Genomic DNA, 24,581 nt, shown 5'->3' with positions numbered 1-24,581 from the left:
CTTAGATGCGTTTCTAAAAAAAAAGTTCTTGTTTTATTTAAATTTTTTAGGATTCAGTAATGTTGTATATTTGTTTTTTAATCGTTGTTATTTCATTTAAAAATATATAATATTTTTTATCAGCTACCCGTTAAGCCCGTGATCCATCATGAACCGAGCTCGGATAATCTAATAGATCCAGGCCCACGAGATCGGATCCAACCTAGGATGAGTATTTGGTGTCCACAATAAACTTTTGAAAAGCAGAAAACCCTAACACTAGGAGCAACCATCCATCTAACGGACAATATCAACCCCAAAGCACTAATCCAACCGTTAAATCTTAATAAAAAAAACACTATAAAAACCTAGGCAAACACTTCAGATTTTTGTCCATCGCCTCGCAGCCAGCCACTGCCTCTCTCAAAACTTCTCTGCTCCTTCTCTCTTATCATTTTGCCGAGGTACTATCGTTCTATTTCTTTCTCGTTTATCCGAAAACTTTCATTTTTGTCTTTTTAGCCTTGTGTTTCCGATCTAGTAGGCTTTTTTGATCTTTTTTTTTTCTGATTGTGTTTGCTGTAAAACTGAAGAAGAACTAGTTTTGTCAAGCTATATGTTATTTGCTATACGTTTATTTGATTGGTTCGTGACTGTGATTGTGTACATGCGATGGTATCTACTACTTTACATGGTGATGATTTGAAAAGAATTTTTCCCTTTATGAAAAGTGGTGAGTAATCAGGGCTAGAGTCTCAGAAATGGCTCTTTTTTTGCCGAAACCCTAGATGGGTTTTTGGAAAGAAATACCGATGAGCTTGAGAATTGGCATGATAATATGTCTGCCATAGGCCTCTGGTTTTTTCGGGGAAAAATCTTTTCTTTTCATTTGCTGGTGTTTTGTGGTTAATACCCTTGTAAGTTTACAATTCAAAGGGTTGTTTTATGGTACCAATAGTGGTCCTTTCTTTTTCTTTATTTCAAATTAGTATATCTTAATTGTAAAAAAAACTTTGAAATCATTTTTATTCAGTTTAAGCTTATTTGTGATTAGTATTTTAGTTGTTATTATGATGATTTCAACTAGATCTATTTAATGATATTAACAGCGATTTAATTTTTTGTGGGTCTTTGAAATACTAGATAAAATTATTATATTTTGATTGTTATGGTCCTTATTGGTTGGATTTTATATTTAAACATTTATTGAAGGAGAATCTGAATTAGTACTACTGATGTTTTCTTCGTATATATTATTTTTTGTTGATATTTTAGTTCTTGAGGTAAAACAATATTGAAGCTCACGAGTCTTTCAGAGGTTGTATCAAAGGTTGAAGCATGGCTCACCGCAAGTTTGAACACCCTAGACATGGCTCTTTGGGATTTCTCCCAAGAAAAAGAGCCTCCCGCCATCGAGGAAAAGGTTTCTTATGCTCTTTAACCTGAAGTTATAAACATTACAGTTAAAGATAACACATTGGAAGCATTCTATTTCTACATGATTAATGTGTACCTTCAGGCTATGATTTAATTTTTAGTTGGGTTTTGTGAGAAGGTTGTCCTTTCTCCAATATGTACCTTCAAGTATCATTGCTTTATTGCCTAATGTGCAGTCCCATGTTTGGTTTTTGCAACAAAGAACAACTCTGGTAAAGGATTTATATGGGTCATTTTAATATGGAACGATATAGAATGGGTCAAGTGAGACAACAATGATTGGTCATCTGGACTTCCTACTATCATCTCCTTAATAACCATTAAATTTTATTGTCCTATCTTGTAAATCGGGAGTTAGATGAACTGCCTTGCAGTATTATATTGTCATAATCCCTGACACAGATGAGCTTGATATGATTTCTAATTTTTTTTTGTTAGACATTGTGGTATTTGCATTTATCAAGGCTGGCTTCATATAACTTATTTGTATCAACTTGCATTCTCTGTGTATTGAATTTTGTTCTCTTTGATGATGTTACAGCAAAGGCCTTTTCCAAGGATGATCCAAAAAAACCTTGGATTGACTGCTTTCCTAGGTTACAAAGCTGGGATGACTCATCTTGTCCGAGAAGTTGAAAAGCCAGGCTCAAGTGAGTTTCTTTACTTTTTCTCGATTATCCTTCTGGATGGTATCTCTTTTTTATCTCTAGCTTTGGTGAAGGAACTTGTTTGATACGCTGTTGCCTATAAATTTATCAAGATCATCATGTTTGATTGGGTTAGCATGCAGGGATGTGTTGTCCTTGTAGCATGTGTTTTGGACCAAACACTATAATATTAACAATGAGAGGCCAAAACTTTTAGCCTTGTTGTTGCCAGGGCCACCCCAGACAACTTGGAATTGTCTCTGATAGCATGTTTATTGATTTTGATGATTTTACACCTCTTTTGCCAATAAAACATGTCTGGGTTGCTTGGAATTGGGGATTGATTGGGAGTATTTATTTGAAAGTGTGCACAATTGTAATTTGCAGCCCTGCATTGCTGCCTTCTGTTGTGCAATTTGTTGTTTGTTTGTCTTTTTTGTGTACCCCTTTTTGATGTTCTGTTTCTGCACATTTTTAAAGCAGCTGGAAGGAAGATTAAAATATTCATTGTTACACTATGATTCACCTCTAGCTTATGTGCTCATTAATTCGTTCTTCATTTGTCTTCCAGAGCTCCACAAGAAAGAAACATGTGAAGCTTTTACAATCATAGAAACACCACCAATGGTTGTTGGGGTTGTTGGCTATATCAATACTCCTGGTGGTCTCCGGTCTCTGAGTACCGTATGGGCCCAGCATTTGAGTGAGGAGGTTAGAAGGAGATTCTACAAAAACTGGTGCAAGTCAAAGAAGAAGGCTTTCACAAAGTACTGTAAGAAGTACGAGTCTGAGGATGGGAAAAAGGACATTGAGGCAATTGGAGAAACTGAAAAAACATTCCCCCTTGTTTGTTATTAGTGTGGTACGGTTTAGACTCTAGATGAATGTGATTTCAAGGATATCTAAAGGTGGTGTTGTTGGCATGGTTTATGTAGATTCGGAAAATGAAGGGACTGAAACAGAAGAAGGCCCATTTGATGGAGATCCAGGTCAACGGCGGGGATGTTGCCAAGAAGGTTGACTTTGCATACAGTTTCTTTGAGAAGCAGATTCCTATTGATGCTATTTTCCAGAAAGATGAAATGATTGACATTATTGGTGTAACCAAGGGAAAGGGCAATCAAGGTGTGGTCACTCGTTGGGGTGTGACTCGACTCCCAGTCAAAACACTGTATCAACGATCCCAAAGTTAAGATCATTGCTCTTTTTGCAAGGCCATCTCCAGGACAAGCTCTCCTTCCCATCCCGAAGGGGATGAAGTTGCATGCATCAACTCTGCCTGCAGATTCAAATCTCTCAGGCTTGAAACTTGTAGGGTCTCTATGGAGAGACCATGCGTTTACAAATAATATGGTCCCAGCGGGGACGTGGTATCCTCCAATGGTACAGTCGGAGGATGGCATGTGCGGTGGTATAAGCGGTGTCACCGGACATAAACACAGATTCTCGAAGATGATGCTCTGAAGGTAATGTAGTTTTGCAAAATCTGACTCTTCTATCAAGCGGTCTCCAACTTGAGCGTCCACTTCTGCTTTAGCTTTCCTTAGCACGTCTGGATGGTTGAGTAGATTGGCTAATGCCCATTCCATAGATGTAGCAACAGTCTCTGCTCCCCCAAGGAACAACACCTGCGCAAAATATATAGTGAATTAACTCAAGCCAGCTCCGACCTGAAAGCTAAGATGAGAATGTTGTGGTAAACTCAATCAGCCACTTGCAATCATCAATTATCAACTGCAGTCACCAATTATCAACCACCCAACCACCCCTTAAAATTTGAATTTTCTTACTTTCAGTTTGTGTATAAATGACAGCTAAGTTTACGTTATTAAGTGTGGAAAACAGAAGAAAGAAACACTAGAGAGAAAGAAAGGGTGTGTATTAAGAGTGTTCTGCTTGTATTTTATAAGCTTGTTGTTTTGAAATAAAACAGGGTGTTTTATTCCCTCCAAAGCCACTATTAATGATTTTTCCCACCAATAATTGTTATCAGAGCCCTGTTCGTCAGAAAACATAAGAGTTTTGGGATATACTCGAATTTTTAAAGTTGTCAAAAACACATTTTGATCACTCCAGAGTTCATCCATATGAATTTACTGGTGCAAAAATCATCTTCATCAGGTCCACTTAAACAGGGCCGTTGGAAATCCGTTCTTGGGTTCCTCATGTTAGCTCATATATCAATTTATAAAGTCTAATATTCTTTTTATTATTTTTTTAATAGCATTTTAAAATCCTTTTACATTGTTTTTAATAGGAGTGAGAAAAAAAAACAAAAAAATTGATTAAATTAAGAAAACTAGGAAAAAAAAATAACAAAAAAAAAAACCGATTAAACCGATTAAAATTTTGAAAGAACCCGATGATTCAGTTCGATTTCGGTTTTATAACAAAAAAACGGAACCGAAAACCGAACTCTGTCAATTTTATTGTTTTTTAGAATATTTTTTATTTAATCATAAAAAAAAAAAACATTTGCTCGTAAAATCGAGTATCAACTCTATAACAAGAGATTTGCTTGAGATTTCAATAGCTCCATAGAAAGCAACTCGAAACAAATTATGAAGCTCGATTCCAAACCAACTGAAATTAACTAGACAAATATGTGACCTGAGCTTAATCAGGCTTAACAATTTTTTAAATATAATTTAATTATTATTTTTTTTGTCATCCACCCCTATGTTTTTTCTAAAAAAACAAATAGCAAGCGATGCGTCACTTATTGCGGCAAACATTGCATTGCTTGCTCTACCTAGATTCCGACAACTAGAGGGGACGTTGGAAAATTATGGTAAAGGTGTTTTAAACCTTATAAATCCATTTTCAATCACCTTTTGACCCAACAATATCTAAAAAACACCCTAGATACCTAAATAATCATGTTTATGCCTTTAAACAACCCAAGAAAGGTCAAAAAACCAAAAACCATCTTGAAAAGTGCCCCAGATCATATCTCATGCAATTTCAAGGTGAATGAACACCTTAGTAAAACTCTTCTCATAAAATGAAATATGAGAACACCAAAATTAACTATTTTGGTGGTTGAAATCATTGTTCACCTATGATTTTCTCTCTCTACCATAAGAATCTGGTGGCTTTCTTTCCTACTTCATACCAGGGATAAAAAAAAAATTAAGATATATGAATTTTTGGACCAAAAAAGTTTTTTGAAAAAAGTAGAAGGATAGAAAATGGGTTTGTGGCAAATTAAAAGGACAAAAAAAATTCTTTTAGTTAATTTCAAAACAGTTATCTAGTTCTTTGGTGTTTTTTTATTTTTGTCCCCTGTCTTTCAATTGTGTCATTTCTTAATAAAATAGAAGCAATTAGCCTTCAATTTGACCATAAAATGATGCAATTGATGAGAAAAAAAATATTAATGACTAAAATGAAAAAAAAATTACCATTAACTATAACTAAAATGGATCAATGTTTTACTGTAACGGGAATTACTATGAACTGTGAGTGCTTTCACTATGAATTGCATTTTTGACACTATAGTAAGGGTTACTGTAGACTATGAGTACTTTCACTGTTGACTGCATTATAGATTTGCTCTTTACTAGAAGCACTTTGGATTGAAGATGCGTAATGGCAGGGTTGCCCGTGCCACAAAAGAGTTGCAAAGATTGCAAGGGGTGGGGTTGTCTTTCTAGTTAGGAAGAAAATGATTAGTTCGAATTTCTTCTATGCAAGGTCTGCAGACCCAGCCGCATGGGTCAGCAAACCCTAGGCACAGGTCAGGAGAAACCTAGGCGCGTGGGTCCGCAGACCCGCTCGTCTGGGTTTATAGCTAGGTGCGCGGGTTTAGCACCAGCGCCAGGTGTCTACAGCCCCACCATACCTCACCAAAATTTTCACCGACTATTTTTCTCCCAAACCATCATTTTAATACCAAATGCATCCCAATGAAAAGACAACCTCACCCTCCCCCTACAGTCTTTGTGGCAAGGACATCTCTACCATTACAGTGCTCCAATCTACAATGTTTAGTGTCTAGAAAAACAATAACAAGAGCACCAACTATGCCCCACCAAAATTTGCATGGACCGTTTTCTCTCAAACCTTTCCTTCAATGCCAAATGCATCCTAATAAAAAGACAACCCCACCCTCTCTCAACAGTCTTTGCAACTTTCTGTGGCAAGCGCAGCTCTGTCATTATACTGCTCCAATCCACAATGCTTTGTATCTAGGTAAATAGTAAAAGAGGCACTGAGCTCTTGTAGTATATTATATAATAATAATATAACACCAATTGTTTAATCAACAATAACATATTTAGATATTCATTATCAACATGGATTGCATTAAGCAGTGGGTTAAATTTTTAAAAAACTATTTCGATCAAGATAAAGCTTTTTGATGGTTAATGGGTTAATCCTAAAACCTCACAATTGATTTGCCTACCTAACCCGTGTTCTAGATCAAACCATTTCAAAGTTGTCTAGATATAACATAGTCCACTTAATGACAAGTTGGATGACTGATATAAAAATAATTTGAGTTTAAGTATAAATCTCAGGATGACATAATTTTTTAAAAAATATTAAGAAGATGATCTATTGGATCGATACAATTTTCGCGACTTAACTTGGGTTATGGACTCTTTCAATTTTAATTTTTTTTATACTATTTTTTATTTAATCATAAAAAAACATTTTGTTCGTAAAATCGAGAGCACCAACTCTATGACATGAAATTTTCCTAAGATTTTGATAGCTCTATAGAAAGCAATTCGAAACAAATTAAGAAGTCTAATTCCAAATCAACTGAAGTTAACTAGACAAATTTATAACCTGAGCTCAATCAAGCTCAACATTTTTTTTAATATTATTATATGATAACAAAAATAAATGATAATAAAATTAAGAATCAACTAAATATCACGGCTTTTTTTTAGATCACGGTAAACTAACAAATATCAAAATCAGGCAAAATAAAAATCTTTGGTCTGACTCAGTACTTTGAAAAGGGACTGGGTTTGGCTGGGCAACGGGACTTAGTATTTTTGGATATAGTTGTGCAACAACATTAATAGAAATTATTTTTTGTATTATAAATATTTTAAATTTTATTATTATTAATATTAAAATTATTAATATAAAATATAGTATTATTTGTGTTATAAATATTATTATTTTTAGTATATTTAAAAGTATTAATATAAAAAATATTATTATTTGTGTAATAAATATTATTATTTGTACTATAATTAAAAGTATTAATATAAAAACTAGTATTATTTGGGTTATAAATATTATTATTTTTATAATAATTAACAGTATTAATATTAAAAATAATATTATTTGTGTTATAAATATTATAAGAACTTAGGTCAGATAAGTTAATATTATTATTAATATTATTATATTCATTAATATTATTAATATAAAAAAATAAAATTGATTTGAAGGGTAAAATCAATTACTGCTATTATTATTAACTTGAGTCAGACATCCCAAGGAGCTTGGGACTGGAAAGGAGCACCTCACCCAAAGAGCTTGGATGTGGCTAGAGCTCAGATCCAAATCTCTTGGGTCTTGTACCACGCCTGGCTCAAGACTTTTGGTCAGTCGTCTTGACTCAATCCACTATCAGAAATTCGCTTAATAGCAACGAAATTACCGACGGAATATTTTTGTCAGTAATTTGAGGTTGAAATTACCGAAAGACTATTTCTGTCTGTAATTACGTCGGTAATTACCGACCGAATTACGGACAGAAAGTTCAGAATAAAGAAAAAAAGGGTGGGTCACTTTTGGCAGGTGATATTTCCGACAGAATCACTGACGGATTCAAAACGGGCAAACCGTACGGGTGATTGGACCGGTTCACCGTCAACAATACCGACGAACTCACCGACATATTTGAAATGGCAGACCCGTACGGCTGACATGACCGGTTCACCGTCAAATTTACCGACGGAATCATCGAGGGATTTGAAAATCTGGTTCGTACGGTGACGTGTCTATTTTTCCCGTTAGAATAGCCGACAGATTAAATCCGTCGGTGAGTTCGTCGGAAAAAGTTAATGTGTGACCCCTCTGCCGACACTCTCCTCCCCCATTTCTCCTTCTTCTTCCTAATCCTAACTCTCCCCATCTGCAAATAACCAGCCCCCCTTTGCACCCAAACAAAATTCTTTCTCATCTCAGCACAACAAGTTGTATTTCTTGAAGTTTTGTGGTCACTCTTTGTAAGTAATTCTATCTGTTTAAATTTTAATATTTAAATGTCAATTTTATTGTTTTTTTTAGTATATGTATTTTTGTTAGTAGATGTACATGTTTTATTGTTATTTCTCAAACAAACTTGTAGTATATGAATGTATAATTTTATATCTGTTATGGTTTGTTTTAGATTTTTTAAGATTGTATTTGTTTGTAAATTGTTAAAACTTTGTGGAATTACCGAATTACATGTTATGTTTTGAAATAATTAATAGCTTGCTTAATGGGTCCTTTTTAAGTTTTATCGATGGCATTGTAGGTTGGTAATTTCTGTTAATTTATATATATTAATTTGTATGGACGTTGATAAATGATAATGGATATTTAATATTTATGAGAAGTTGTGATTGATTTGTTGGATAAGCTCGAGGTAATGTAATATTTTTGCAAGTTTATTTACCTAACTTAGTTAATTAATACATGATATGATCATAATTTTATAAAGGTTCGATAGAAGTCATGGATGATCGTTCATGGATGTATCTAGATTCACCCCAAGGATTGCGGAGGATGGATTATTGTAATGGGGTTCAGGGTTTTATTAATTTCGCAACATCTATTCCCAGAAACTTTACTGGAGGCGGTATTAGGTGTCCATGCAGGAAGTGTTAAAATAAAAAGTATATGCATCCAGATGTTGTAATGATGCATCTTCTACACAAAGGGTTTATGTAGGATTACCAGTGTTGGTATGCACATGGAGAGATATTTGTTAGTAATAGGAGAATGGGAGAAACGGTGGTTGGGTTAACTTCTAGTACTAGCAACGTCCATGAAGCGGCAAATGACAACACTAATCCTTACAGAAATATGGTTATGGATGCAATGAGAATGAATCAAGGTAATGTCAGTCAATGTCCAATTGTAGAAGAAGAACCTAATATAGAGGCAACTAGGTTTTTTGAATTGTTGAAAGATTATGATGAACCATTATGGGATGGCTGCACAAACCACAGTAAATTGTCGGTCGTGGCACAGGTGTTCACCATCAAGTCAGATCAAGGGCTGAGTGAGGCTGGGTATGACAAAATTATTGATTGGGCAAGAAGCATTTTACCTGAAGAGAACAGGCTGAAAGAGAACTTCTATGCTACGAAGTCCATGATGAAACCCCTCGGTTTAGGATACCAGAAAATTGACATGTGCCCTAACTTCTGCATGTTATACTACCTTGAAAATGCTGAGATGACCAAGCGCATGACATGCGGGCATTCCCGTTACAAACCCAGAACTGGCAGGGAAAAGACTCTAATGGCGTATAAAAAACTTAGATATTTCCCGATCACACCTCTTCTGACCCGCGCTTGGGGTTTGTTGACCCGTGCGGCTAGGTCTGCAGACCTTGCATAGAAGAAAAATGAAAAAAAAAACATAATAACAATTATTATTGTTATTATTTAAATTTTCAAGGTAATTTTTATTTTTTGGTCATTAATCTTTTTTCTCATCAATTGCTTTCTTTTTTGGTCAAATTGAAGGCCAATTACTTTTATTTTGTTAAGAAATGACATAATTAAAAAGACAGAAGATCAAAATAAAAAACATGAAAGAACTAGATAGCTGTTTTGAAATTGACTAAAAAAGTTTATTTTTGTCCTCTTAATTTGCCACATACCCATTTTCTATCCTTTTAATTTTTTCAAAAAACATTTTTGGTCTAAAAATTCATATCTTATTTTTTGATCCCTAGCATGAGGTAGGAGAGAGAGTCACTGAATTCCTATGATAGAGAAAGAAAATTACAATTAACAAGTATTCCAACCACCAAAATAGTCGATCTTGGTGTCTACATGTTTCATTTTACAAGAAGAGTTCATCTAAGGTGTTCATTAACCTTCAATTTGCATGAGAAAATAGATATGATCTTGGGCACTTTTGGGGTTGGTTTTTGGTTTTTTTTTATCCTTTTGGGTTATTTAAAGGCATAGATGAGTTTATTTAAGTATCTAGAGTGATTTTGGGATGTTGTTGGGTCAAAAAGTGATTGAAAATAGATTTTTAGGTTTAGAGCACCCCTAACCTAATTTGCCAGCGTCCTTTAGGTACTGAAATCTGGATAAAGCAAGCAATGCATTGTTTGCCGTGGTAGGAGATTCATCACTTGCTATTTGTTTTTCTGCAAAAACACGGGGGTGGATGACCATAAAAAACATAAAGATTTAAGCATGCATGTGTCTGTGCCCTAGCAGCACTAGGCCAGCCAAACCCCCACATGCATGCCTTTTTTTATTTTTATTTTTTTTTCACTTTGATCCTTAACAATAGGATATTATTGATTTTTCTTAATTGATATTTTTTTAATTTTATCTTTTAATAATTTGTTCATTTTTATTTGAAAAATATAATTTGTTTGAGTTTGATATTTATTGGTTTATCGTGAACTAAAAAAAAAACCTCAATATTTAGTTGGCACCTAATTAATTTTTCAAGTGTTTATTTTTGTTATTATATAATTATATTAAAAAAATTATTGAGCCTGATTGAGCCCATGTCACAGATTTGTCTAGTTAACTTTGGTTGATTTAGAATCAAGATTTATAATTTGTTTTCGAGTTGCTTTTTATAGAGTTGTCAAAGTCTCAAACAAATTTCTAAGCATTGAGTTGATGCTCGATTTTACGAGTAAATATTTTTTTATGATTAAATAAAAAAAATAGTCTAAAAATAATTAAAACCGGTTGAGTCCATAACCTAGGTCACGAGCTCGGCAGGTTAAGTCGTGAAACCCATATCGATTTAATAGGTCATCATCTTAAATATATTTTTTAAAAAATTATGTCTCCTCAAGATTTATATTAAAACTCAAACTATGTTTATACCTATTATAGAATAGGATTCTAATATAGGATGTTGTAATCATTACAGTTACTCATGTATCTATCAGAATAGGATTCTAATATAGGATGTTGTAATCATTACAGTTACTGCAGTGTTCTACTGCCTCTATATAAATAGGAAGGTTGGCTAAGGCACAACCCAACACATTCTATTATTCTCAACTTGGTATCAGAGCAACAAAACCCTAAAATAAATTAAACCTAATTTTCTCATAGCCTCCCAACCTCCTTTTTTCAATGGAACAGCCACCACATACATCTTCAAATTCTGCAGCACCAGCAGTCCAACTTTCTTCTTCTCCGACAGTGCAACCCTCTTCTCTTGCAGCGCCTCCTTTGCTTTCCTCTACTACGTCACCGCCTGGATTCTCCTCTGCCATGGCTGGTGAACGCCTCCTCTTGCAGCCCACGTTTGCTGCCTCTACTGCCGCAAGCATTATCTCTCTTTCTCACACTCATCAAGTCATCTCCCACAAATTAACAAACACCAATTATTTATATTGGCGTATGCAAATGCTACCTTATCTCCTAGGCCAAGGAGTTTTTGGTTTTGTTGATGGCTCCAACACATGTCCATCAATACATGTTCTTGCCCATGATGGTATCTCTCTTCAGGTAAATCCCCTTTTTCAAACCTGGAAACAACAGGACCAACTCATTTTAAGTGCTCTTCTTTCCTCCCTATCTATGGAAGTTTTGCATCTTGTTGTTGGTTGTCAAAGTTCTTCTTCAGCTTGGGGCACTCTTGAGTGAGCTCTCGCTTCCACCTCCAACTCTCGTATTATGCAACTTCACGGCTCTCTTCAGGATCTTCGACAGGGTGATGAATCAGTAACTCAATTTATGCAAAAAGCGAAGGCCTTATTTGATGAATTGGCCGCTGCTGGTCGGCCAGTTTCACTTGAAGATTTCAATTTATATGTGTTTCGTGATCTTCGGGGAGAGTTTAAAGACTTAGTTACCAGTCTTATTACCAAGGCTGAACCTTTATCATATGCAGATCTTCACAGCCATCTCCTCACACATGAATTTATTCACAAATCTTCTATTTCCATACATGCTCCTTTGCTGCCCACACCCATTAGCCACTAAACAAGCCAATTGGGAGGATCAGGATAAACCCATTAGCCACTAAAAAGCTTTCTTGTAACATAAACTAAAAGGCTTTCTTGTAACATAAACTTTTTTAAAAAAAATATAACCCATTGTGTAACGCAATCCGTGTTGATTGTAAGGATGTAAATGGGATATTGTTGATTAAACAACTGGTGTGATACAAAGAAACTAATCTCAAATCATGGACAACTAAAAATATTCAATTTATTCTCCCGTTTTATTGAATAAGTTATTAATCATTGACAAAAGAATATTGCAATTTGATTAAAAATAATTATTTATTGGACTGTAGAAAACTTGGCATTTGGTGTTTTAATAAGTTTTTTGCAAAGATTTTTATTTTTCCATCACGAAGGAAATAACAATAATTAGTACAGATATTGATATTTCTTTGTAAAAAAACCATATGAAATGTGTAAAGTCAACATCAAAACCTACTCAGCTGAAGATCCGAGATCTTGGGTTCCTCATGCCAACTCATTTATCAATATATAAACTCTAAGTAACGCTGTTGAAAACAACACAAAAGGATTTAAAAATGCTATTAAAAAATAATAAAAAGAATACTAGAGTTTATATATTGATACATGAGTTGAAATGAGGAACCCAAGAATATTAGTAAGTGGACCTTGAGTTTCCAAAGCTTACAATCAAGCAAGTTAAGCATGGAAGAAGACTACAGTACCTTGCAACGCCTTTGCTACTCTCTTCTTCTTCCATGCTTTGTGTTTCTTGCTCTTTCAACCAAGTTCTTGCTCCAGAAAAGAAAGCAAGGCAAGATCAGTAATCTCCCACCAAGCCCTTTTGCTCTTCCAATTGTAGGCCATCTCCATCTCCTCAAACAACCTATCCATCGAACACTCCACTCCCTCTCAGAAAAACACGGTCCCATATTCTCTCTAAAACTCGGATCCCGCCTTGCCGTTGTCATATCTTCACCATCGGCTGTGGAAGAATGTTTCACCAAGAACGATATTGTGTTGGCCAACCGTCCTCCCTTTTTGATTAGCAAGTACTTAAACTACAACAACACCACCATGGGCTCAGTCGAATACGGCGACCATTGGCGCAACCTTCGCCGCATAAGCGCTCTTGAAATCTTCTCCTCTCCACGCCTCACTTCGTTATTTTAGCATCCGAAGAGAGGAAGTCATGGTCTTACTGCGTAGACTTCACAGTGTTTCCAAGCATGGTAACTATGCTAAGGTGGAGTTGAGATCCATGCTCTTGGACCTAACGAGTAATATTATGATGAGAATGGTTGCAGGAAAGAGGTATTATGGCGTAGATGTTAGGGAAACTGAAGAGGCCAGGATTTTTAGGGAGATCTTGGAAGAGTTTTTGCCATACATTACGATAAATGTGGGGGATCTGATTCCAATATTGCAGTGGGTTGATATTACAGGCCACTTGAAGAAGTTGGATAGACTAAGTAAGAAGATGGATGTGTTCTTACAAGGACTGGTTGATGAGCATCGAGATGACAGGGACAGAAACACTATGATAAACCGGTTTCTCGCTTTGCAAGAAGAACAGCCTGAATACTACACTGATGACATAATCAAAGGCCAAGTTCTGGTTAGTCAAACCTAACCCTTTTTATGTTGATTCAATCATTTAACTTGTTAAGGAAAAATGATGTTTTTGTTTTGATTCACTCAATTTTTCTTACGGTTTGATCTTTTGGTATCTTCTCCCCTTTCAATTTCTTAGAGTTTCATTCACGAAAAAGGGAAACAAAACCACAAATGATGCCTAAGGCCACCTGTTTTTCTCTCCACCGCTTCATCAAATTCATTAAACATAGCTATGTCAGTTCATCAAGTTTTTTTCTCAACCTGACCTAACCCAAGTTAAAATCCGGGGCTCTGGGTTGTGTATCAACCTGTCAAGTCATTCGGGTAGACCCTTCTCATCTTTGCTTTTGGGTCGGAGCTGGCTTGAGTTTAACAAGCGTGGTAGGTATAATTCAATAAGTATTTTGTGCAGGAGTTGTTTCTTGGGGGAACAGAGACTTCTGCTATAGCAATGGAATGGACATTAGCCAATCTACTCAACCATCCAGACGTGTTAGAGAAAGCTAAAGCAGAAGTGGACGCTCAAGTTGGAGACCGCTTGATAGAAGAGTCAGATTTTGCGAAACTACATTACCTTCAGAGCATCATCTCCGAGAATCTGCGTTTATGTCCTGTGCAACCGCTTATACCACCTCACATGCCATCCTCCGACTGTACCATTGGAGGATACCATGTCCCAGCTGGGACCATATTATTTGTAAACGCATGGTCTCTCCATAGAGACCCTACACTGTGGGATGAGCCCACGAGTTTCAAGCCTGAGAGATTTGAATCTGCAGGCAGAGTTGATGCATGCAAGTTCATCCCCTTCGGGATGGGAAGGAGAGCTTGTCCTGGAGATGGCCTAGCAAAAAGAGTAATGATCTTAACTTTGGGATCGTTGATACAGTGCTTTGAGTGGGATAGGGTTGGTGAAAGCAAGATTGACATGGCAGAGAAGACAGCGCTGACCATGTCAAAAGTTGAGCCCTTAGAGCTCATGTATAGAGCTCGCCCGATTCTAGACATGCTTCTCTCTTTAAGTGATCAAAAAAAATAAAATTGTCAAGAGTGCTGCCAATATTATATGTATGTTTTTATTTTTCTAAACTTAATAATAAATTACCCCTTAGGGTTTGATTTTCTTATTATTTTGGGACATGATGATACCAAATGTTAAAAATGATATTAAACTATATATAAACTTCAGCAACAGTTTTTTTTTCCATCAATAAGGAGTAAAAATGAAGGTTAATGATAATAAACGTGGATTATCAAATTATCTAATTAAATACATATCAGCCTTTTTATCTACTATTATAAATTTTTTAATGTAAAAATATATTGAGAAAATCTGTATATTTATATTTTATTTCCATGACAAAGTATAAGTAGATAACTAATATTTATTCTTTATGTAAAAAAAACTTTTATCCACTCGTGGAAGATAAATTAGTGGAAATCTAAAATGGATTATTATTTATTAAAAAATAATAATATTTATAACACAAATAATATTATTTTTAATATTAATATTTTTAATTATAATAAAAATAATAATATTTATAATACAAATAATAATATTTTTGATATTAATACTTTTAATTATAATAAAAATAATAATATTTATAATACAAATAATTATATTTAAAAACCTAAAAACTCAAGAACCTTGGGTGTTGACACAGAACCCATTAGCCATATGTCCTGACGCTAGACCCAAGAGCATTGAGTTCTGAAATAGGACTCAATAGTTTTGGATCCTGACACAAGACCCAAGAGATCACCACAAGAATTCACAGTTTTACCAACGGAAATATTCCGTTGGTGTGTGATTAGGAGTTCGTCGGTAAACTATTTACCGACTAAATTGCTGATGGAATACGTCCGTTGGGTAACCTTTTATCGGTGATTTCACATTCCGTAGCTATATCAGTCGGAAAAACAAAAAAAAACATTTACCAACGGTTTTACAGACAGACTTTGCGCGCAAAAAAAAAAGAGGTTTCCCGCTTGAAAAATACCGACGGATTTTAATCCGTCGGTGGTATCACAAGTCACCGACGGTTACTGGTCGTCGGTAAAGTGGTCGGTGAATTTTGAAATACCGACTGAATATATCCGTCCGTAAATTCATCGGTAAGATAAAACACCGACGGAATAAGTCCGTTGGTATATCTGTTGGTGAGTAAAAAATATACCGACCGAATTTATCCGTCTGGAAATTTATCGGTTATGGTCTCGGCTACTGTCTAATGCCGATGGATTAATTCCGTCGGTAAATCCCTCTGTAATGTTTTTTTTATTTTTTTTTAATTATTTTGAATACATAATATAAAAATGATATAAATTAATGGTAATAAAAACCAATTATGCAAATAAAATTTATATTAAGCATCAAAAACAAAAAAAATAAAAGATAAATAATATTCATTACAAAATGAATGTGTCAAAAAAAAATAAATGAAATTTTAAATGTAAATAATGTTTATTAAAAATTAATATAAAGGTCTTGGAGGAGGAGGAGGAGGAGGTTGGCTGTTATGTGACCAAAAAGGATTTGGTGCACATGTTCCACCTTGTGCCATGTTAATGACCATTTGATGAAGCTCTTCATAGGCCACTCTTTGTCGTTCAGTCTCCGCTCTTTGTCATTCAGACTCCGCTCTTTGTTGTTCAGACTTCGCTCTTTGTTGTTCGGACGCCACTCTTTGTTGTTCTACGAGTTGTGTGTATGCCTCGGATAGGTGGTCGTACTTTTCGATGAGCAGAGCCGTGTGTTGCTGCAAGGCCACAAACTCCTTAGATTGGGAGCTCGGTACTGATTGGGAGCTCCCAATAGTTGAAGCACTACGGGCCGACCGCAAGTTCTCGGCCGTAGTGTTGGAGAGCCCGTAAACCCGATTTTTATCGGGTCCACCTGACGATCCAGCCTCCATCCACAAATTCGGATCGAATTCCGGATGAGTCAAAGGATCGTCCCCGTATCTCTCCCTCAACCGATTATTAAAGGTATCCTGAAAATAAAAAAAGTAATCGTCATATTCAATTTAATAAACATAATAATAACTTACAAAATAAAATGGTTGAACAAACATACCACCAAATGTTGAGCACGGCTGTTAACGAACTGTTGCACCCCCTTTTGGCGGTCTTGACTCCGCACGTGCGTCTCCACAAACAGCTCTATAGGGCTCGGCTCACGTCCAAGAGATGTAGCCTATAATGAAAAAAAATTATTAACAACAAATTAATCGAATGATATATTTCATTTAAATTAATCCGCTTTGAATGTGCAGCAAACATAACGGTGCTGCTAGTGTGTGTTGTGATGGAGCCATGAATTGGCTGATTCCGGTTGCCAGCACCGGACTGTGAGCATCGTGTGAACCGCTTAGACATCATGTGCTGAAGATACTGCGGCCATATATCCTCCGGGATGTATATCGGTTTGAAATCCCTCCAAACCGCAACATCGTTCCAGCCTTGGAACCCCTTATCCCTCGTAGTTGTTTTGGCCTTTTTTGGGCTTCGTATCAAAAATCACGCAACCTACTTCACGCAAGCAAAAATTACATTTCGAAACATAATTTTTTTTGTAAAAAAAAAGTTGTATTGTTTTCGATGTTACCTAGTTGCCGCGTGATTTTCCCACACCCTCCTCATAACAGTGTTATGTTCCTCATTCTAGCAGAATCGATTCTGTGTATAAAAAATAATTTTTAAAAATGTTAATAATTTATTTACAATTATATTAAGAATTTATTAGAAATAAGCTGAAAATTATATATTAACACAAACCTCAAATCTGGAAAACCATGCATTGATTTGAGGCATCCATTCAGGATGCCTGGATATCTGACTCCATTGAAACAATGGAATCTCCATCGACGCTTTAAACGCCGATGATATTACTCGGGCGGCGGGTAAATTGATTCTGCTGCGAAGGAATGCCGCTTCTGCGATGTGAAACAGCGCTGGAAAAGGCAGCATCAGTTGACGGCACATGTGGTGTAGGTGCCTCTTCTTGAGAGGCACCTAAGGAAATATCTTCCTCGCTGCTAGACGAACTTGATGCTGCCTGACGTGAAGCTCTGGTTTTCATTCTGTGTATCTAACCAATTTTATATAAATAATTATATAATCAAATTCAAATGTTAAAAAAAATTCGGCAGCACCTCCCCTATACTGGGATACTATCCAAATCCACAAACCTGCAAATATTAACAATAGCCACAATCAATTCACCCAATCTATACTAATTATTCCAACATATTCAATTACTAATCCTAAGGTAAATTCAACATTAACAATTACAATTCAACAAATTATTCAATAATTATGCCAATACAACAAAACAATAAATTCAAAATAAATAGAAACAATTAAACACAAATCATGCAATAATAGAATAAAATTAATAATTCTTCCAACATATTCAATTACTAATTCTATGGTAAATTAAACAGTAACAATATTAATTTAACAAATTATTAAATAATTATGCCAATACAACAAAACAATAAATTCAAAATAAATAGAAACAATTAAACACAAATCATGCAATAATAGAATAAAATTAATAATTCTTCCAACATATTCAATTACTAATTCTATGGTAAATTCAACATTAACAATATTAATTCAACAAATTATTAAATAATTATACCAATACAACAATAAAATATATTCAATAAATTAAAGAAAAATTATAAACTAACAATTAAAAACAATGAAAATAATTAAACACAAATCATGCAACAATAGAGTTAAATTACTAATTATTCGAACATATGCAATTACTAATTCTAAGGTAAATTCAACATTAACAACAAATATTCAATAAATTAACTAATAACAATTAAGCCAATATAACAATAAAAAATATTAAAAAAATTAAAAAAAAACTATAGACTTTAGGGAAGAAATATGCATACCTTAATAATGTGTTGAAACAAAAAATTTATCTACATTACAAAAAAATTCAACAAAACAAAAAACATAAAAAGCATAAAAATAACAATAAATAAAATGAAATGAAATAGAAAAAAATACATACCCTTTAATATGATGAAGATTCACAACCAAGCTTGCTAGAGATTCAACAAAGCTCGAAGATTTGAGAGGAAAAAAATCGAAAACTTGAAGAATATTGGGTGAGAAACGGAGGAGAAGAAAAAATGAACTGAAGGGGCGGATGCAAGAACTTATAGTGCAGTTTTACCGACGGATTCACCGACGGCAATATAAAATTAATATTATTTAAATTAAATCCGTCGGTAACTGGCTAAAAATTCGTCGGTAATTTTTAAATTTCGCATCGAATTTTTTAATTACCCTCCATATTTTTCACGGTCCATTGGTGATTCTGTTGGTAATCTGACACGGTCAGCGGTGCATTGAATTCACGCCCTTTGGAATTCGCACATTCCATCGGTATTTTTGTCGGTAAAATTTAGCCACCGACAATATACCAATGGAATAATTCCGTCGGTATTAACGTTGATAAATACATCGGTATGGACGTCGGTGATTGTTGCATTTTGGTGTAATTATTTTCGAACTCTTTGTGAGATGCCGACAGACGTCGGTATGGATGTCAGTGATTTTGGCATTTTAGTGTAATTATTTTCGAACTCTCTGTGAGATGTCGACGGACGTCGGTATGGACGTCGGTGCTTGTGGTATTTTGTTGTAATTATTTTCGAACTCTCTGTGAGTTGCCGACGGACGTCGGTCCGTCGGTATGGACGTCGGTGATTTTTCAATGTATAAGAGATGTTATGTTTATATTTTCTATTTACCTTCCTGCAAAAAATTCAATGTTAAACTGTCCATCGCACCAGAACAATAGCAACAATGCTTAAACAATAAATATATATTTCATGTTTCAAAATATATCATCCATAATGTAAATTACATGAAGGAAAGAGTTTTACATAGGTCTTCGTTTTGATAGTTAGTCAGAATTATCTTCTTCTTTGTCATCAATTGAATAGTCATCACCTTCATCGCAATCTTCAATATGGATATCATCTTCTTCATCGACATTTCCTTGTTCGCTAGAGCTTAAAACAACGTTCAACTCCTCTACGTCAACATCAACAAGACTATCATCGGAAACACGAAAATTTGAATTTTCTTCCAATTCAATCGAAGGAGAAACTCGATATGATTCAACCAACTCACTAACTTGAAAGACTTCATCCCGCACACTTGTGTCTTCGTTCTCATCCTGAACAACCTCGACACGACCCCGTGGTTTCGTTTTTAAAACAGACAACCAATCAACTCTTGATCGATCCTTTCTAAATGAAGGGGCGTATGTGTAATAAACTTGTTGACATTGCTTTGCAAAAACAAAGACATCATTTATGTTGCGGAGTCTAGCTTTTGAGTTGATTTTGACCAGACCATGGTGCGTATCAACTCTGATTCCTCTGTCCGTCGTGTCATACCAATAGCATTTGAATAAAAACACTATATTCTGCTCGCTATGATATTGTAGTTCGACGACCTCTTCTAATCTACCATAGTAGTCAACTTCTAACTCACTACTTGTGGATCCTTTAACACAAACACCGTAGTTGTATGTCTTTCTTCTTTCCCCGTATTGTTCAGTATGGAAAACATATCCATTGACAAAATACCCGTTGTATCACTTAACTTTTCTTTCAGGCCCGAGGCTTAGTGAAGACAATGACTTAGACGCACTCCTTCCCATTTGATAAACCTTGTATACATGTAATGTACATCAATAAACGGTAAATGAACGAGAATCTCGTAATGACATGCATACGTATAATAATTTTGCAAGTTAGAATGAGTTTGTGATAGTGCTTACATGTGTTCTGAACCATGTGGCAAATTGTTCATCTTGTAATTGAAAGATCTAGTAGTCGGTCAACTGCGAGTTATTGGAGAGCAAATATTGTTGATGTTGCCTGCAAGTGATAATGAGTGTATGATTTCACAATATATAATTAGCAGTATATTACTGACAAAGTTTAATTTGTATTGCACATATATAAACTTACTGAATAAATGGTCTCAGCTCATCACATTTAAATAGAACATAGTTGTGTGCTTGTTTGAATTCTATTTCCGATAAATATCTTCCTCTTACGACATTTTTAGGTGTGGGTCATCTAGTATTGGAGAATATTGACAAGTTCCCACTGGAAGGCACTTCACCGCCATCATCATGTCGTGGAACGCGATTGATTTTTGTTCTCAGATGAGGTTCGAAATAGTACGAGATAAATGTTGAGATCTCTTCAACAATATAGGCCTCAGATATCGAAGCCTCTACATGCTCCTTGTTCTTAACTTTTTTCTTTAGATTAAACAAGTACCTGCATTGAATTACAATTCAAGTATTTCCAATTAAGAAAAACATATAAAATACTTTTAGATATGAATTCCATTGCAATTGTAATATCTAACCGTTCGAATGGGTACATCCATCTATACTGGACCAGTCCTCCAGCTTTTGCCTCGAACGATAGATGTATAGGGAGATGCTCCATTGAGTCAAAAAATGAAGGAGGGAATATCATCTCAAGTTTTCATAGTGTCTCGATGATATTCGTTTTAAGCCTCTCAATGTGCTCACCATTCAACTTGCTGGAGCAGATATATCTGAAGAAATGACTGATCTTTGTCAGTGCATCCCATATTCCCTTTGGCAACAAATCACGAAAAGCTAATGGGATGAGTGTTTGCATAAACACGTGGCAGTCATGACTCTTCATTCCATACAATATGTAGTCCTCTATGTTAACAAGCCTTGATATGTTCGATGAATGTCCATCCAGAAAACGCAGACTCTTAAGCCATTTGTAGACTAGCAGTTGTGCGTTTTTCTCTAACACGAAGCTTGCCCTTGGTTTTGCGACCCGTGACTCCTCATAAACCAACTCCATATTTTTACGGTTACAGTATAAAGCTATATCCATTATAACCTTGATGTTGTCCTTTGTCTTCCCCTTCACATCCATGACGTTGTTGAAAATATTCTCAAACACGTTCTTTTTTATGTGCATGACGTCAAGGTTATGGCGGAGAAGATTGGTCTTTCAATAAGGAAGCTCCCAAAAGATACTTTGCTTTACCCAATTATAAATCAAACCAAAATCAGGAAACTTTTGCTTACCTGATTGAAGGCCAAACACAATGTCACCGTACTTTGATACAACATGATGCAATTCTTCACCAGAAAGACGCGGGGATGCAACATCTTTTTCAACTCTGCCAACAAAGAAATCTTTTATGTTCTTTGTGAACCTGTGATTAAGTGGCAAGAAGCGACGGTGACAGTAAAAAAAAAAGAAGCTTTACCTCCGTTTGCTAGCGTGAATGCCTTGTTGTTTTCCATGCAGTATGGACATGCGAGTTTCCCATGTGTGCTCCAACCAGAAAGCATTTCATAAGCTGAAAAATCATTGATATTCCACATCAAAACCGCCCTCATAAGGAAATTTTGTTTCCTCGATATATCATAAGTCAAAGCTCTAAAAGACCACAACTGCGCCAGCTCATCAATCAACGGTCGAAGACAAACATCTATATTCCGCCCCGGGCTGCTTGGACCGGGTATGACAGTAGATAAAAACATGAACTCCGGCCTCATACACATTCTCGGTAGCAAGTTATAAACTGTGAGTATGACCGGCCAACAAGAATAGGGAGCAATAAATGACCCAAATGGGTTGAATCCGTCTGTACATAACCCAAGACGGACATTCCTTAATTCAGCTGAAAAGTCAGGATGCACACTGTTAAAGCGTTTCCACGCTTCGCCATCAGAAGGATGCACCATCACACCATCAACCGCATCATATGTTTGGTGCCATGTCATGTGCTCAGTAGTCCTTGGTGACATGAATAATCTCTGCAGTAGGTGTGTGGGTCTGCAGACCCGCTCGTTTGGGTCTACAGCCAGGTGCAAGGGTTTGGCGCCAACGCTAGGTGTCTGCATCCCCACCATACCTCACCAAAATTTGCGCTGACTGTTTTTCTCCCAAATCATCATTTTAATACCAAATGCATCTCAATTAAAAGACAACCGCACCCTCCCCTTATAGTCTTTGCATGTCTTTGTGACAAGGTCAACTCTATCATTACAGTGCTCCAATCTACCATGTTTAGTGTCTAGAAAAACAGTAACAGGAGCACTCACTATGCCCCACCAAAATTTGCATGGACCGTTTTCTCTCAAACCATTCCTTCAATGCCAAATGCATCCTAATGAAAAGACAATCGCACCCTCTCTCGATAGTCTTTGCAACTTTCTATGGCAAGGGCAGCTCTGTCATTATACTGTTCCAATCCATAGTGCTTTGTATCTAGGTAAACAGTAACAGGGGAACTGAGCTCTTGTAGTATATTATATAATACTAATATCACACCAGTTGTTTAATCAACAATAACCTATTTAGATCTTCATTATCAACATGGATTGCGTTAAGCAGCGGGTTACTTTTTAAAAAAAAAAAATTTAGATCAAGAAAAAGTTTTTTGATGGTTAATGGGTTAATCATGAAACCTCACAATTGATTTGCTTACCTAACTCGTGTTCTAGATAAAACCATTTCAAAGTTGTCTAGATATAACATAGTCCACTTAACGATTTGAGTTAAAATATAAATCTCAAGGTGACATAATTTTTTAAAAAATATTAAGAAGATGATCTATTGGATCGATACAATTTTCGCGACTTAAATTGTCGAGCTCGTGACTTGGGTTATGGACTCTTTCAATTTTAATTTTTTTAGACTATTTTTTTCTAATCATAAAAAATCATTTTCTCATAAAATCGAGAGCACCAACTCTATGTCATGAAATTTTCCTGAGATTTTGATAGCTCTATAGAAAGCAATTTGAAACAAATTAAGAAGTCCAATTCCAAATCAACTAAAGTTAACTAGACAAATTTGTAACCTGAGCTTAATCAGGCTCAACATTTTTTTTAATATTATTATATGATAACAAAAATAAATACTAATAAAATTAAGAATCAACTAAATATCAGGGCTTTTTTTTAGACCACGATAAACTAACAAATATCAAAATAAAACAAATTATATTGCCCAATTAAAAATCAACAAAATATTAAAAGAAGAAACTAAAAAAATCCCTTCAAAAGAATCAATAAAGATCTAATTGTCAATGATTAAAGTAAAAAAAAAAAATTGTGCGCAAGGGCTTGGTTGGCCCAGTGCGCTTTGGCTTTTGCAAAAAAATCCAAAGGTGAAAGCTCGGATATGTTTAAATATATATATTTTTTTAATTATAATAATCCATCTCTATTTTAAAAAAATAATAATAATAGCAAGCAATGCATCATTTATTGCGGTAAACAACGCATTAATTGCTGTACCCAAATTCCAACGAGTAAAAGAGGCTGAAAAATTAGGTTAGGGGTGTTTTAAACCCTAAAATTCCATTTTCAATAACTTTTTTACCCAACAACATGCCTAAATACCCGAATAAACATGTTGACGTAACAGGACACGAAATCCCTACCATACTTTTATTAAGTGGATTGGCAAGTGGACCAATTTTTTAATCAATAATAACCCATTTTAGATTTCCACTAAGTTATATATATTCCATGGTCGGATGAATGTTCTTTTAACATAAAAAATAAATACTAGTTATATGACTTCTACTTTATCATGGGTTGAATGATTTTTTTTTTCAACATAAAAAATAAATATACATATTTTTTTAATATATTTTTTTACATTAAAAAAATTGTAATAGTAGATAAAAAA

At 35.1% G+C, this 24,581-nt stretch overlaps 1 protein-coding gene and 1 pseudogene across 1 annotated transcript; both read left to right on the top strand.

The window, feature by feature from the left end:
- Positions 1 to 360: 360 nt before the first annotated feature.
- LOC118037236 (large ribosomal subunit protein uL3y) lies at positions 361 to 4,016 on the top strand. Its single transcript, XM_035043148.2, has 3 exons — positions 361 to 1,402; positions 1,958 to 2,066; positions 2,635 to 4,016. Exons 1-3 carry the CDS (start codon positions 1,349 to 1,351, stop codon positions 2,919 to 2,921), a joined length of 450 nt encoding a protein of 149 aa, XP_034899039.1. The 5' UTR covers positions 361 to 1,348; the 3' UTR covers positions 2,922 to 4,016.
- Positions 4,017 to 12,852: 8,836 nt separating this feature from the next.
- On the top strand, positions 12,853 to 14,939 carry LOC118037235 (cytochrome P450 81Q32-like; annotated as a pseudogene).
- Positions 14,940 to 24,581: the final 9,642 nt, after the last annotated feature.

Source organism: Populus alba, chromosome 17 (assembly GCF_005239225.2).
Source record: "Populus alba chromosome 17, ASM523922v2, whole genome shotgun sequence".
Taxonomy (NCBI): Eukaryota; Viridiplantae; Streptophyta; class Magnoliopsida; order Malpighiales; family Salicaceae; genus Populus; species Populus alba.
Note: the sequence above shows the minus strand (reverse complement) of the source record. Positions and strands in the feature narration are given on the sequence as shown.

Coding starts and splice junctions, on each gene's coding strand:
- LOC118037236 (XM_035043148.2), top strand. CDS start 1,349: ATGGCTCTTTGGGATTTCTCCCAAGAAAAAGAGCCTCCCGCCATCGAG. Junction 1,403..1,957: donor CTCCCGCCATCGAGGAAAAG/GTTTCTTATGCT, acceptor ATGATGTTACAG/CAAAGGCCTTTTCCAAGGAT. Junction 2,067..2,634: donor AGTTGAAAAGCCAGGCTCAA/GTGAGTTTCTTT, acceptor TTTGTCTTCCAG/AGCTCCACAAGAAAGAAACA.